This window comes from Tauraco erythrolophus, chromosome Z, assembly GCF_009769465.1.
Source record: "Tauraco erythrolophus isolate bTauEry1 chromosome Z, bTauEry1.pri, whole genome shotgun sequence".
NCBI classification, from domain to species: Eukaryota; Metazoa; Chordata; class Aves; order Musophagiformes; family Musophagidae; genus Tauraco; species Tauraco erythrolophus.
The window spans coordinates 21,690,010-21,706,453 of record NC_141496.1 but is presented as its reverse complement, the minus strand read 5'-3'; the positions used below and the strand labels follow the sequence as shown (position 1 = coordinate 21,706,453).

The following is a 16,444-nucleotide window of genomic DNA, read 5'->3' as shown; positions in this document are numbered from 1 at the left end:
GTTAGCTCTTCAATATGTTTCTTTTATTTCTTGAATGTTGTTTTGGTGGCTGTTTGTTCTTTCTAAATTACTGGTACAAATTACTGTGTGAGATGTCACAGTCATAAACAGTGGTATTGCATGACTAGATAGTATAAAGAGATCACTTTCTTGTTTTAGGAGGCTTGGAGTGAGAGATCTGGGTTAGGTCTTAGCTGTTTTTTTCCCTATCCTTTACCACGGGAAAAATCATATGACCAGTTAGCTCCAAGGAGCTGTCCTGTACTATTGAATTGTATCACTACTCCTGTTCTTAGAAACAAGCGTATACTGTCCTTCTTTAAAAGTTATTTACTTAAGCAAAATTCAGAGATATAGACCTTCTCAGAGTTTCTTTTGTGGGTTTGTGCGTTTTTAATTGTCTAGTCACAATAAGCACTGTACTAACAGTTTTACATATAGGTTGCAAACTATTGTTAGGTCCAATAACGTAGAATTAAAGCAGAAAACAAAGGATAATTTAAAACATTAGGATGGATTTTGAGTTAACTGTAGCAAGACAGAGATAAAAATGAAAACACTAGAGTTGTTCTGTGTTTCTAACAGAACCTGATCTAATTTGTGGAATCATGGTGATGCACTGTGGCAACAAGAGCAACAACTCAGTGAGTAAGCTACAGATAGCAGTTAGTTGAGTAAAGTTACTGATGTGAAATGCAGCTGATTTAAGTGTGTTCATATCACAGTTGCCGTGGTTCTGCAGCTACCTCTTCTTTGTCTTCTTCTCACCCTCTTTGGGTTGATTCAGCTCTCTAGTTGAACTGAAATCGAGTCTGGCACAATTATAAGCAGAATGAACAGCTCAGCTAGCATATCTTATGTATGTTTGGCAAAGAGGTCTGCTCAAAACCTAGTATTCCCCTCCTCCACCCCTCAGCCTCTAGCATCAAATCTGCTTGTTCATTTTTCCTAACTGCTGAATGTCATTCCTTCCTCATCTCAGCCGTGTATTCATAACACCATTTCAAGATCTGAATGAGAAGAAACAAGTGAAAGGCTACGTAAAACAGCTTCTTCAGCTTGGTCATGTCACCAAGAAAAAAAATATTACTGTCCTTTCTGACTGAGTCTTCAAAGCCAGGCAATTTTTGCTGAGTGTGACTGTGTGCAAGAACAAACCAGATGCTTTGAGGATGAACTGGATTATCATCCTAATTCCCTAAGAATCCTCCTGACTTCTGCAGCAAAAGTACAAATTTATAGATGGATGTAGGTAGTTCTGTAACAATGCTATCTATGCTGTCTGTTTTCCTCCATCACTGCATTTACTTCTAGGCAGAATTTTTGGACTAACAAACTGCTTTTGTTTCCAGTGTAATAATTTGGATTTCAAAGCACTGGATGATTAGTATCTGTGTTAATAACCTGATTTATTTCGTATGGTGTTACTCTTAATGCTATCTGTAAGAAGAAGTGATAGTCAAGCATGTGCTGCTCAGTCAGTAGATGGACCACAATCTTTGGTCTTTCTCCATTGTGAGCATCAAAACATGGTTTTTAACCTGAACTGTCCCAGCAGTCTTCAAATACTCACATGGCTTCATATCTACAGTCTTCCTGAGAGTGCAGGAGAAAATTAGCCCAAACTATGGTTCACTAACAAATCCATGTAAACTTAAAACCAGCCTAAGCCTACGAAATCAGGTGTTAAGCATCTTGAAGTTTAACTCCAAGATCTACTAAGCAGTCCTAGGGTAAAATGAGTTACAGCATGACACGTGTCACTAAGAAGTGGAGCACTCAGTAGTTCAGTTGTTTTGGCAATATGCTAGGAGATAGACAAAACATGTAGCTAATGCTTATAAATCCAGCTACTGCTGATTGTTGTAGTGATGGGAGAACTGCTGTTTGATTTTTATTATTGAGATTAAAGTAGTGGATGGAAAACAAACCCAAAAGTCACTTGCACTCTGAATTCTGTCAGTAGTGCTTCATGCTAGTTCGGTATTGAAGATACAGTGAATCCAGGGAAGGCATATTCTCTCAACCTGGATGAGCCCTTTATTAATTGCGTGGGGTGTGTTTACTTTGCTCACTTCATAGCACTTTAGAGAAATCTGGTTTAAATGTGTTTGCATGGACCTCTCTGTGGTTTGATCTGTAAGGGTTTCCGAGCCTCTGATGAGTGTTTTGCTATGTTGCTGGATGCTTTCCAGAAGCAGAGCTAGGTCACGGATCTCTAATTGCTGTTAACACTCTAAAGAGTACATGTATCCTTACCTAATACCAGCAAAGATGGTGCTTTAATGATGTTACACGCTAGTGAATTCCTAGACCAGTTGCAGCACTTCCAGAAACACCATCTTGTGAACACAATCCTTCAAGTATTAAAAGAAGAACAACAATGCTATTCCCATGGAGACAAAAAAATAAGTAAATTTTTCATAGATGCTGTAAGGTGCATGATAAGACAAGAAGTTGCTCTGCATTTCTTTATGCCCTAGTTTGTGAGCATAACCTCTTAAATATGTGCAGATGTCATTTTTCCCCCAGTAGCATAAGTGACTTCTTAACAACAAAAGATGCTCACAGAGCAAATGATTCCTTCTCCCCGTCTCCCTGTTCAGGGGCCAATAGATACACAGCCTCACTGCAATCAATTCCTGCCTCAAAAATACTTTCCAGTTAAACTGTTGAGAAGCAGAAAAGTTTCTATGTGTAAATCCCCGGTTAACCTAATAATCTTTTGATGGTTGTGGTCCCTCAAGAAACTTTGCTAGACTGTGTTATATAGTATGGTGGATTTTGTACTTCCTGATTAAATACCTGTGTTGGCTATCGTCAAAGATAAGCGAGATTGTCCCATTTCAATGTGGAGGTTCATGTTTCTGCCAGTAGACTCCACAGTGCTGTAAGTCCTCTGCATTTTGGCATTGTTTATTTCAAAGAACTAAGTTACTGACACTTATTTTATCCTCCCTTAGAGTTTAGAGTTCTGTTCCCTCAGCTCACAGGGGTTCTGACACTTGCCTTCTTCATCCACAATTGTGTCATCACACTTCTTCAAAATAACAGGAATCAAGAAAACAATGTAAGTAATTTCACAAGACTCTGCTGATTTGTATCTAGATTGCCTGGTGACCCTAATTTTTCCTGTCTGCTTCTCTTGGAATCGGTCCAGGGACTGTAATAGCTTCAGAAACTGTAACTCACTTTTGTGATCTGATAAGAAACCGGTTATACATACTTTTCACTGTCTACCAAAGGGTAACAGATGCATTACAAATTTATTCAAATGAAAGTCTTGAGGATCATCTCAGACTGATTCGTGGTCAGGCTGGTACTAAATGGCTAAATTATACACAAGAGGCAGAAGGCTTGACAATGTTGTAAGAATCTAGAAAAACTGACCAATTTTAGAATGGAAAATGCTGGAGAATATTCGGCACGGGACTGATTTTAGCAGTGTCCTGAACAATAATATTGAAGTCTAGATGTTATTTTTTCTCAGAGTTGCTTCAGTAGTTGTGTGTCACAATCAAAGACAAAGTTCATAGGGAATTCTGACCCTATTTAGGAAATCCTCAAAGTTGAAGCCTAGATTGGGAACCATTGTGATATGTAGCCTTCGGACTGGTCCTCTGCCCTTGAAAAAGTTATGTGCTGCTCATCTAGATGGAACTGTATTCTTTCTTAATATCTTCCGGTTCTAAAATTCAAAATGGAGTAAACCTGATTCACAGTTAGAGTCCTGGAGTACATTTTTACTGTATTTTGATTTTTTTTTTTCCTCCCTACTTTCCAGGATTCTTGTCCAGCTTCATTAAAATCTTAGCTCTAGAGGTAACTAGATTATTCAGAGGTGAAGTGCGGATTATGCGCCAATGCAGTGTGACCTTTTGCTTTAGTAATTTGCATAGCTACTTTTTTGTCTCTGTGAACCAAGGCCAGCTTGCGAGTGACCACCTCTGCAAAGGAGTCATGAATTTTCCTCCAGGAAGGCTTCTTGAAGTTTATGGGCATTTCTGAAAATAGTTGAACAATTAAAGAGAGGGTTAGTGGAGCTCTGGAGAAAGAAAACTAAGTTTCTTCTCAGTTTTCTTAAGAAGATCTTGCAATGCGGAAAAGGGCAAGATTTCTCTTTCTCTTTAGCTGCAGCTTTCAAATTCTAAAGGCATGGTCACTCCAGCAATCAGCTCTGTATGCAGAGGAGCCCTAATGCCTTCATGACACCTTCAGTACCTTTCCTGTGGCTTTTCGTCCTCCATTTACATCGGAGCAAAGCTTGCCTTTCCTGTGTTAAGGAGGAAGAAACTGCTGCCTGCATTTGAATTGGCTTTTCTAAATGCCCTTCCTGGAGCTTAGGTTGAAGTTCCAAGTCAGCTCTAGCGTGGATCCCAAGCCCTGGACAAGACTCTCACATTCTAGAAGTGTTCAAATTGCATGGAAAGAGCACCTTTAAGTATGGCAGGAAAGGTTTGTAATAGGAAACCAAATCTGTGGATAGTTCTTCTGGAAGTTTTATTTGGCTAGAGATTTCCTCCCCTGTTTGTAGCAGTACAGGAGCCTTTCCCCTAGATCTCAAAGTGCTTTGCAAGTGTTAATGAGGCACCGATGCTCTTGAGCTGACTGTTTTGTGATTATTTCACTAAACTAGGTGGGATGTTTACGTATGTGTAAGAGTCTCAACTTCTGTCATAAGTACGGTGTTGAGGGTATTTTTTCCTATGTATTTACATCAACAAGATGCTTTCTTATATCAGTATATCATGGGGAGTCAAATGGAGACTCCACTGTTTTATGGATCGACTTGTTACCATGTCACTTCTATCAGAGTTCTGTGAAAAGGCACAGAACTTGGCAAGTGGCAAGCTGGAAAAGTACTATTTTAGTTTTGAACAAAACTTGCTGAAACTGATGGTCATAAGAACAACTCTTTGGGGAGGTGGAAAAAAGTAAGAGAAACAATAACATTCCATTTATGGAGTCAGAAATGCAAAACAATAGCAGCTTCCATTCTGGTCACAGATGTGTATCACTGCCCAAAGCTAAAACACACATGGAGGGAGGATTCCTCTGGCTGCTGTTCCAGTACAGTGGTGTGGGTGTGAGAAGACCAGTGCACTGGAGTAAGCCACATGTCAGCAGCACAGCCTAGAGAAGCCCTCTGTGCAGGGTTCTTAGTCTGCAGTTCAAAGTTGAGCTCCCTGTTCCCATCTCCCACTGCTGCCCCCTTGTATTTATCAGTGTAACTTTTTGTGCACTGCACAATCAACTGATTTGGAAACCGATTGCACAGAAAACTAACCCAGCCACAAAAAGGTGATTTTGTTTGTTTGGTTTGTTTTTTTCTGATTCCCGTCTGTGATCTGGCTCCCTGAGCAACTGTACAGATGCTGCACAAGCCCAGAGCAAGATCTACAGGCATGAATATGCTTAGTGTTGTCTCTTAGCAATTGTTTGTGGACCTACCTCAGGGAAAGGCCGGAGCAGGGAGGTGTTTTTTGTCCAGATGGTATCTGCAGAAGACATGGAGCTGTGAATGGTTCTTACAAAGAACAATAGCTCTTTTCTGCAATATTGAGACATTATATATTCCCTGTAAACAAAGTGAGCTTCCAGTGATGCTGCCCTACTCTTGGTTTCCCTTTCCAGCCAAAATGATGCACAGCGTTATGCATCTTGGTGACCTACTTTTTTGTCATCCTGTTAAATGTTATCACTTGCCCTTGAAGCTTGAACAGGTGAAGTCCATTTTTATAGTACAGGCTGGGCGGAGAATGGATTGAGAGCAGCCCTGAGGAAGAGGACTTGGGAGTGCTGGTGGATGAGAAGCTCAACATGAGCCGGCAATGTGCGCTGGCTGCCCAGAAAGCCAACTATATCCTGGGCTGCATCCAAAGAAGTGTGGCCAGCAGGTCAAGGGAGGTGATTTTGCCCCTCTACTCTGCTCTCATGAGACCCCACCTGAAATACTGCATTCAGCTCTGGAGTCCCCAACACAAGAAGGACATGGAGCTGCTTGAGCAAGACCAGAGGAGGGCCACGAAGATGATCCGAGGGCTGGAGCACCTCTTCTATGAAGACAGGCTGAGAGAGCTGGGGCTGTTCAGCCTGGAGAAGAGAAGGCTCCGGAGTGATCTTATAGCAGCCTTCCAGTACCTAAAGGGGGCCTACAGGAAAGCTGGAGAGGGACTTTTTACAAGGGCATGTAGTGACAAGACAAGGGATAATGGCTTTAAACTGAAAGAGGGTAGATTTATATCAGATCTAAGAAAGAAATTCTTCACTCTGAGGGTAGTGAAGCACTGGAACAGGTTGCCCAGAGAAGCTGTAGATGCCCCAGCCCTGGAAGCGTTCAAGGCCAGGTTGGATGAGGCTTTGAGGTCCCTTCGAACCTGAACCATTCTATGATTCTATAGATCAGTGTCCTGTTGAGATATTACAGAGGCAGCGTCTCTTTTGAAAAGTGACCAATCTGAGATGAGATGATCAAAAGGTAGTTCTAATGTGGTAATAATTATGAAGCACTTACAGAGGCTTCTCCATCCAAGAAGTAACTTGACAAACTAGCTTTCACTGTGGTACTGAGGAAAAAATGAACCATTTATCCATGGCATGCAACAGAGAAAATAAGGCCTGAAAGTTGCCGGTTCTTTTCAGCATCACATAGGAAATATCTGTAGAGCCACAGAGCCTTCACTGTGCTGCATCCAGTCCTGTGCCGCAGGTCCAGCCTGCACCTGGATACTAGTCTATGAGTATGATACATCTTGTACTTTCAGAGTTTTCTTTGTTAGCTCCACCCAATTTATCAGACTTACCGTGTTGTTAGGAGGCTGATTTCTGCTCCGGAGGTACTTTTAACACTTTGCTCTCTGCATCTGACCAGAAAAGCTCCTGGTCAGCAGTACCTGCAGCTAACATATGTTGTCTGTCCAAGTTCTACCTCAAAATCTGCTGTTAGTTCAGGTGTACTTGACAAGGACTTGGCAGGTGCCAAGCTGCGATCCTTATGGACTGTGACCTGTATGTTATCTTTGATACTTCCCTTACACTCTGATTGTCCAAATACTTCCTCCTTTCAACCATTTTTTTCCTGCCTTTGAATCTTAGATTATAAACTCTAGGTGCAAGGACTGCTGTATTCTTTATGCTTAGGCAGCTTCCACCCCAGTGATGTCCATTCTGCATATAAACATCTTAATATAAAATTTAAAATAGACAAAGGCTATTATTGCTCTGTTACTTAAAATTAATCCTTTTATCTCTCTCCGTGTGTCCTTTGGTTTTATCTGGAATTACACTGTCCAAACAGTGTTTATAGACAAGGTCTTTAGGAAGTGAGCCCAGGTCTCCTGAAGAGTAATAAACAGTAGTCAAAAGATGTTCCTGTTATATACACAAACACACACTCTTATAAAAGATAGCCTTCTTATACGCAGAAGCAGATGTTTGCAAGGGAGCTGATGGATGTTTGAGAGAAAATAAATTCAGATTTTTGAGTTGTCTTTATTTCTTTTCTTGTTGCTTATGGAAATCAAAATCTGGATATTATTTGTATGATGACAGCACCTGAAGACAAAGGTCTGTTGTTACGTGCTACAAAAGTACATTATCAAAGTCACCTCAGCACTTAGTTTCACACAGATTAAAGCATACACCCTTAAAAACTGTAAGAATATGGACTGGTAATAGCACACCAGCTATCTACCCTTAATCAAGCATAGTCAAAAGGAAGCAGTAAGAATTTCATGACAAGTACTTGCAACTGCAAGTACTTGTCACAGTATAAAAATACTTTTACCGTTGGTTCTAGAGCTTGTATGTAAACTGAGTACAAATAACAACTGTTAGTTACTATGCTGTCTTTATGCATGAGGAACACACCTAGAATACCAAATGTAAAGCAAGTGAAAACAGGTCTTGTCAGATGATATGCCTTAGGAAGCTCTGGGGTGTATTTTGAAAAATCGTCCATGTCTTGTCTTCAAGAGGTGAGAGTCCCTGTCTTTTTGCAAAACCACCTTACCCTGATTAATCTCTGGCTCCTGCAGTTAATGGAAGTTATTCACAAATACCTATGAGAAATCCAGATGCTCAAATTTAATATTCCTAAAACACCTTTTAGGACGGGCACTGGTGTTTTGAAGATGTGTCTATTATATAAAAACCTGTACAACTTTTCATGTCTCTGGGAATAATTTAAAGAAAATGCTGTTGCTTAACCTCTGGTGGAGGTTGATAGTCCTTACTTAGTGACCAGAGTGAGTAGAGTGAATACTGGAGAAGCATCTTCCAACTGCATGTAACTGGTCTGTAGGAGGAAGGGGTTGCAACTGGAAGTGTGCAGCAGCTGGGGGCATAAGGGCCACCCTGGGGTACAGGTTAACACTGTATTGTTGTCTGATGAGAAATATCGTTGGCCTCTTGCAGGCTGATGGGGGGAAAAAGGCATCAATCTTCTACCCCAAAGCACTGGCAAAATGAGCAGGAGATTCCAGTTCCCTCACTAAAAACTGGCTTCCTTCTGGACTTCTCTTGAAGCTCGTAATCTAGTATTTTATATGTTCCTCAGTGACCACCATGTCCTTGGAAGATCCCAGAAAGGTATAGGACATGCGGAAGACCCCACAAAGGTATAGGATATGCTTCTTTTGTTAAGGAGATAGTGTGAAGAAACACTTAGGGAAACATTTCCATGCACAAATGTGAGCAAGCTTTGCCCATGCTCAGTGAGCTGGCTGGAGGCCGTAAATATGATTCTGTCTGGAAGCCCTGTAGTCCTAATAATTTGGTGCTGTGCGTGATCTAATGAGACTTGCTTCTCAGTCTTAAGAAAATAAGGTCATGTATGGAAGCATTAGTAGTAAATCCTTTAAGCAGCTGATTATTAGCAGCAGCTGAACAAATGGTTTGCCATAAGGTAATGAGCGTTTTGTAGTGTAGCATAAGCTTATACAGAATATAGTTTAGTAATAACTAGAAACAAATGGTCTCCCACTTTATTTAAAAAAAAAAAAAAAGAATTTATGCAGAAGAGTAACCCAGTAAGTACATTGCTATGAGGTCACTCTGATGTATACATGGATTCTGCAATTTCATAAAGTGCTTGAGTAGATTTGCTGCTTATTTTCCAATGCTAAGTGTTGCTAAAAAACTTTAACTACTTTTGTGTAGTTGACAATTGTTTCATATATTAGATACTTTATAAACATAGTCGGAAGTGAACATTGAAGTTAAGGCTTAAATCCATACTGATGTATTTAGCAATGTCTCCTAAAAATCTAACTATTATTTAGTGCACTTACCTGGGGTGGTTTTTAGAAATTCAGTAATAAAGTGGATAGGCAAATTTAAATGGAATAGTCATTATAAAATACAATCCTAAAGCTAAATGACATATATACCTCTGTGCCTACCTATGCTTTTCTGGTTTATTTGTGTTTTTTATTTAAACGTGTATTATCTGTGTCTTCTGTTATCACACCATTCATACAGAAGCCTGATGTATTAGTTTCTGGTTTGGAGCAAGTGTGTGTGCATTATCTTAGGTTTCAAAGCAGCTTCTTAAAAAAGATCCTTTATGTTATGTTTGCAGTTGGATAAGCTGATGTCTTTCATTGCAAGATTTTAGTCGTAGAGATTTAATATGTGGCGTTGATGGGCTTTCTGTCTTTGACAGCTGTCTCTGTCCGAAGGCTCTTAGCAGGAATACGTGAATGTAAGAAAGTAGAGAGGGTTTCTTGTTTGTTTGTTTGAATAACTAGTGTATGTTTGTGCGTCCAGAAATAACATGCCACATGCATGTCTGTTTCTTGGTGCCTTTTCTGTATGTGGATGGGTACATAATACTTGTTTAGCTCCACCTTGGAGTATCTTCTTGCAGCTTTCTGATGTGATCCAGGACCAGATTTGAAGTCCCCATTCAAGTAACTGAAAGTAAAAGTGAAAATGTAAAAGCAATAGTAATGAATATAAAACAGTAATAAATGTAAGAGTAACAGTAATAAATGCAACGGAAATCTTGCATGAGGTTTTCATTTCACCTATTTCGGTGTGTCAGTGATGGCCAAAATAAGATTTTATTTTTCCTCAGGTGAGAGACCTCTCTATTGCATACTTCCTGGTGGGATTAACATATCTGTATGTCGGAGTGATAATTTTTGCATCTTTTCCTTCTCCACCACTATCCAAAGAATGTATCGAACAGGTGAGATATTTTACTGCCATATATATTTGTCCTTGATCTTTTAATAAATATGAGTTAAAAAAAGAACTGCTACTGCTTCTTGCTTCATGACTCACCCTGGCAGACACATCTGTCCTTGACTCTGGCCAGTTGGCTAATGCCTCATGGGCACTGCCACAAGCAGATGAGTAATGCTTGTGTTATCTCATTTATATTCATGTTTGGTTGCCAGTAATTCTGTAAAAAACAAACATTTAATAAATACTCAAGTGATGTAGAAAGGACCAAAATGAACAAGTGAACTGTTGAGGCTTTAATTTCTTTAGCTTCCTTAATCCTGAAAAATGTTATGTTTGTGTGTAGTTGTGTGTGTAGTGACCAATCTCCCTCACTGGAACTGGTTTCAGGTACTCCAGAAAAAGAAATATAACACTAATGCAAGCTTGTTTAGATGGGAGTCCTTCCTATGGGTGGGTTTGGAGTCTTAACACTGTGGTGAGCCTTCCCAGCAGAGTTCTTCAGATAACACCACCACATGAACACCCTATGAAGGCTATTAAACTCTTACCTGCTTATAGGCAAGGCTGATTGCCACACCCTAAATTACTTCAAAGATGGAAGTTACCAACTGGTGGTCCATTTTATGTCAGATGTTCCATGTCTCCTGCATAAATACTATTTAGCAATAAAGCAGCATTTAAAGCCTTCCTCTGACTGTACGTTAGTTAGAACTGGTACCATTGTTTAACCATGAAATGATTTTTCTGAACCATTTGAAATAACTTCATGGGTTGAAATCCACAGTTAAATAATAGATGACAAGTGATTTTTTTTTCCCATTTATTTTCTGTAGTTATCCTAAGTACTTATGAAGCCATTTGTATATTTCCGTGATACTTAAGTGTTATACTGCTTTTTTCAGATGCTTCCACTTGTAGTATATGATCCCTTCATCATTTATATATGATCCAGTTTTACTGATTAAATAACTTTAATATCTATAGATGTGCTATGACCAGTAATAGGAACATACAAATCCATCTTCCTAAAAGAAATCAAGTGGCCCTTTCACAGCCTTGATTGTTTGAGGATCTTTAAAAAGATTAGAAAGTAATTCCATCTCTAATGCTAACATGAAAGCTGACATCAGCCCTGTAATATTCAAAAATCAGTTGGTATTTGTGGCAAGCAATTGTGAAAGAGGGAGAGGGCATTTCATGTTACGGAGTTCATTTAGCAATTATAGTTGCTTGGCTTTTATCCCTTTCTTTCTTGTACACAGCTATTAAAAATCAGAAGATACATATAATCAAGCCACAGTTGATAAGTTCAACATTATTCCTGTGTTTAGAATTTTCTAGATAACTTTCCCAGTGATGACATCATGTCATTCATTGCAAGAATATTCCTGCTGTTCCAGATGATGACTGTATACCCACTGTTGGGCTATCTGGCACGAGTTCAACTGTTAAGACAGTTTTTTGGAAATGCTTACCCAAGGTAAGAAGTCTACTTGACAAAAGCTTGGTGCACTTTGCTTAACTGTCATTCTGTTGTCAGAAATTTGACTGAGCTTTTGGGGATTTCTTTTGCTGCGTTAGATACATTTCAAAAGCTAATTTCATAATGTTTGTAGAGTCAGGGAGGGAGTGAATAGGCATGCAAAATAAACTCTTGCCTGCAGATTAGGACTACTACAGCTTGACAGAGCAGAATGAGAGACTTCTTTTACTTTAGCTCTTCCATTTTGTCAATAAACAGAGGAATTCCATCAACACAATTCCTTTGTTTTATGCATTTATATGCCAAAAGAAAAATTGTACAGGGAAAAAAATTGCTCAGTTCAGAAACGTTTCATCAAGTTGTCTTAAAGCTGTAAAGGACGTACACTCTGGATATGTGTTTTGACTGTGCATAGTTAGTAATCATCCATCTGTTTTTAAACAGAGCTAATAGCAAAGTGAGTTGTTAGCTGTGTTATCTAGGCTGCTACTATGCTTATAAAAATAGCTTTTCACAGGCTAATTTCAGACATGAGCCACACCTCTGCATTTGTACACTGTCTGAACTCCGGGGAAGAGCTGATCTCAATTTTAGTTCTTTTGTTTTGGTTTGGTTTGGGTTTTTTAAATAAAACCTAGGACATTTATATTTGGAGTATTGTCTGAATTTCTCACAGCTGAGAAGTTGGCATGTATATCCGAGTTTCTTATTTTGTGTTGTGAATTACTGTTGATGGAGGAAAGGAAAAAAAACAATACCCCAGGAAGAAATGTGTATTTCCTCTATGGCAGCAGCAGTAGCATACAGGTCTCGGAAGACGTCGTTCCAAGTTTCGTATTTCTTCTGAGTACTAAAATAGGTATGAGAAGGTCTAGAAATTGGATGCCTAAAATTAGGCAGTGAAATAAGTGCCTACTTTTTTTAATGCTAAATTGTACGCAGTTCAACGTTAAGATTTTTTAAGAACTGCTGCAAGATACTGTTGGAAACAAGGCCATTGATTTAAGTGCTAAACATGGATTTCACTGCCATTGGGAAATAGCTATGTCCTTCATATTATGTGGATGTGCCTCTTCCTATCTCCTCCCTCCAGTTACTCCCTGACCAGAATGGTTTTCATTTCCCTCATGCCCTCTCCTAGAACCTGCAGCTTTATACCAGTCTCTTTTCAGGTTAATTCCAGCTTGCTGTTTTAAGCCTCCGTGGTATGACAAACGTGATGATGCAAATACTTGCTTGGTTCTTATCTCCAGGATGTCCTGTGGGTAGCTTCACTCACTTTTTTTTGTTGTTGTTGTTAAGACTCCTTATAGGGAGGTATTTAAAGTTTCTGAGAAGTCAAAAATGGTTTCTGGGAAGCCAGTTAAATCATTTCAACCTACAGTGATAAGGTAGTACCTTCTAGCTGGCTGACTGTGTTTCCCTTTCTTGTATCCCAGTTACCCCAAGTATAGCACAAAAATCACTCAACTAACCTTTAAGTTCCAGTTATATGCATTTATAACTGACAAGGTCAGCCCCCTTAGTTTTTCTGTGTAATAAGGACTAACGGAAGACTGGTAGCAAGCGCAGGACCTGTCTCTGGGAAAACAGTAAAGATTTACCACCTGGTTGTGAATCATGTCTTTCGATGACTGGTTCTCGCCAGTAGCTAAAGCTGACAATGGTCCTTTAGTAGCACTGTGCCTATATCACCGTTCTAGGAGGAATTTCAGTATTCTGGGTTTTTCTCAGAGCTGCTTTTGTGGGGAAACATTTTGCAAATATGAAGAAGTAGCTGTTACTGACATAAACTGATGTCTTACTGGGGAGCCTGTTGATCCACCTTGAAGAACCTACTTGGAAATACATTCCATAGCTTTTATGTAGGAAAACGAGCACTCTAATAGTAGTTTTATATACTTGGCTCCCTTTATCGAAATCTTCAATGCCCAAGGCTAACGGTTCTTGGGCAGTAAGAAGAATGACCTGCAGAGACTTAAGCTTTAGCTTTTAGATGCATGCATAAGTTGTGTATATGGAGGGGAATATTCTCAGACATTTAGAAAATTTCTATGCAAATAACAAACCAAAAGCATGAAGCAGGTGAAAAAAGCACAACAGAAAGCGGCATTCTATGCTGTTCTTCTAGAAGAATTAAAAAAAACAACCAACCAACCAAACAAAAAAACTCAATAAACCTAAACCTGGTTTAGGACCAGCCAGCCAGCAATTAAGCACCACATGGCTGCTTTCTCACTCTTCCCCTCCCTGGAGGGGTAGGGAGGAAAAAATACAATTAAAGGCTCCGTGGGTGACAACAAGGACAGGGAGGGATCACTCAGTAATTATAGTCACAGGCAAAACAGACTCGTCTTGGGGAAAAGTCAATTCAATTTGTTGCAAATCCAATCAGAGTAGGGGAATGAGAAATAAAACCAAATCTCAAAAGACACCTTCCCTTCACCCCTCACTTCTTCCCAGGCTCAGCTTTGCTCCTGATTTCTCTACTTCCTCCCCCTTAGCAGTGCAAGGGAATGGGGAATGGGGGGTGCAGTCATTTCATCATGTGTCGTTTCTGCCACTCCTTCCTCCCCAGGGTAGGACTCCTCACTCTCTTTCCCTGCTCCATCATGGGGTCCCTCCTACGGGAGACAGTTCTCCATGAACTTCCCTGATTTGAGTCCTCACCAAGGGTTGCAGCTCTTCACAAGCTGCTCCAGCGTGGAGTCCCTCCCATGGGGTGCAGTCCTTCAGGAACCGACTGCTCCAGCACTGGCTTCCCATGGTCTTTTTCAGGCACAGCCACCTGGTCTGTCATGGAGTCCTCCATGAGCTGCAGGTCTTCACGGACTGCTTCATCATTAACTTCCATGGGTGGCAGGGGGGCCACCTGGCATCTCAGCACAGGCTGCAGGGGAATCTCAGCTCCAGCACACCTCTTCCTGCTCCATTTTCACTGCCCTTGGTGTCTGCAGAGTTGTTTCTTTCACTTCTCACTCCTCTCTCCACAGCTTCCCCTGCCATTTTTTTTTTTTATTTCCCCTTGTGAAATATAATATCACAGAGACGCTACCACCATTGCCAGTTGTCTCAGCCTTGTCTAGAGGGTCCAGCTTGGAGCCAGTGAAGCTTCTAGCAACTTCTCACAGGAGCCACCCCTGTAGCCTCTCCCCCCACCACCAAAGCCCTGCCACACAAACCTAATACTCTTGTCTGAAGCATAGAGGAGATGAGGAGCATCCTATGTCCTCCAGCAGTAAGGAGGAGAGCAAAAGCACCCTTGCTTCTAAGAAGGGGGATTCTCCTTCCTTTTGTGTACCAGTATCAAGTCACCTGTGTCTTTGCCCATCTTAAAAACAAGTATGTATGTAGACATGCTGAGCACAGTAGTTTTCTGACAGACGTCATGATAAAGCCTTCTGCCTTTTTATGCTTCCTGCAAACAATTTAGAAAGAAGAGAAGGTGTCCCAGTTCCTTCTTTCATTTTCCAAAATGTATGCTTGGGTACAGACTACAACACAGAAAGTGGTGTACTGGGATGAAACCCAAGAAACTGTTCATTCTCCTCTTCTCTCCCTGGTGTTGTAAAAGAAAGTCAAAATGTTGTGTATTGGGAAATTACTTTATTTTCTGAAGTGAGATATGTTTGCAATGGCGTCATTTAATGGGTGACTTCGGGCCAGAGGCATGTGGTTTATCTGCTGTTTCTTACGTGACTCTGGATCTTCTTATATGTACAGAAAGCTATTTTTTTATAATCATTACTGGCTCTTGGCGACAATGATATTTGGGACAGAGAATTCCCATGATTAATTATATGCCGTGCATAAAATGCTTTGTACAGTCATCTGATCAGTTTTTAAAACTTTAACATCTTTCTGCTCTAAGAGGTTAAATAGGCTGATGGACAGAAATCACTTGGCTTTCCTTAAAGATTGTCCTCCCTTTACTCCATGGTAGCCCAGCAGACCTGCCAGTTCTCCCACAGATGTGCGTCTTCTGATGCAATGAAATAAATTTCTGCTGTTTGGATGCGTGTTTAGTTATCTGCTCTTCACCTAACTTCTGTCTTGCTGCTCAACTGCAGTGATCTATAGTCTTTTGACCAATGTCACTTGAGTGAGACTTCCAGGAAGAAAATGCATTTTTAGATACAATAATCTTTCAAAAATTTTTACTTAAATAATCTTGTTTTGCCTTTTTCCTTGCTTTCCTATTTCCCGTATCATGTGTGTTGACCCTGTGACTCCATGCCGAGTGCAGCACTTCTAATTTCTGTGCCTCTGACCTGAGAGGATTTAAAATCAGTTTCTTTCTCTAAATGTCCCCTGCCTTAGGGTTTTGTTTCACAGTTTTCAATATGATTCTTGCTTTGAGGATGCTGGAGTTAATTAAGTAGATATGTCGTCGCTGTCATTCAGTGGGTTATCTTGTAGCTATCACTTCCACAGGAGAGAACTTGATAGAGCAAGTCCTCTAATGATCTTCTGCAGCATACCAGGTTGTTTCTTGACTGTCAATCTGAAAAGTTAACCTTGCAATGGGGAAAAAAACTTATGAGAAAAAAAATCTTTTTTTTTTTCCTCCTGTCTACTATTGTTGCGGGATTGTGGGATTTTTGCAGGTGAGCAGTGATTCGCTTTATAGAAAAGAGTTAGACTTTTCATCTGCCCAACTGAAAATATTGAGACTGAGGACAGAATATAGAAGACAGAGCGCCATGTGCTGCGCTTGGATTGTCGTGGATCTGCCTGTTTTGAGAATTACAGACTCCTTGAGGCAATCCA

The 16,444-nt window shown here is 40.3% G+C and overlaps 1 protein-coding gene across 1 annotated transcript in view; it reads left to right on the top strand.

Annotated features, from left to right (window-relative positions):
• Positions 1–16,444, top strand: part of SLC38A9 (solute carrier family 38 member 9) — a 51,580-nt gene that overhangs the window by 30,011 nt on the left and 5,125 nt on the right. The window contains exons 11-13 of the mRNA XM_086628867.1: positions 2,964–3,070; positions 10,079–10,192; positions 11,523–11,671. Coding sequence (XP_086484993.1) covers positions 2,964–3,070; positions 10,079–10,192; positions 11,523–11,671 — 370 coding nt within the window. The remainder of the gene's footprint in view (positions 1–2,963; positions 3,071–10,078; positions 10,193–11,522; positions 11,672–16,444) is intronic.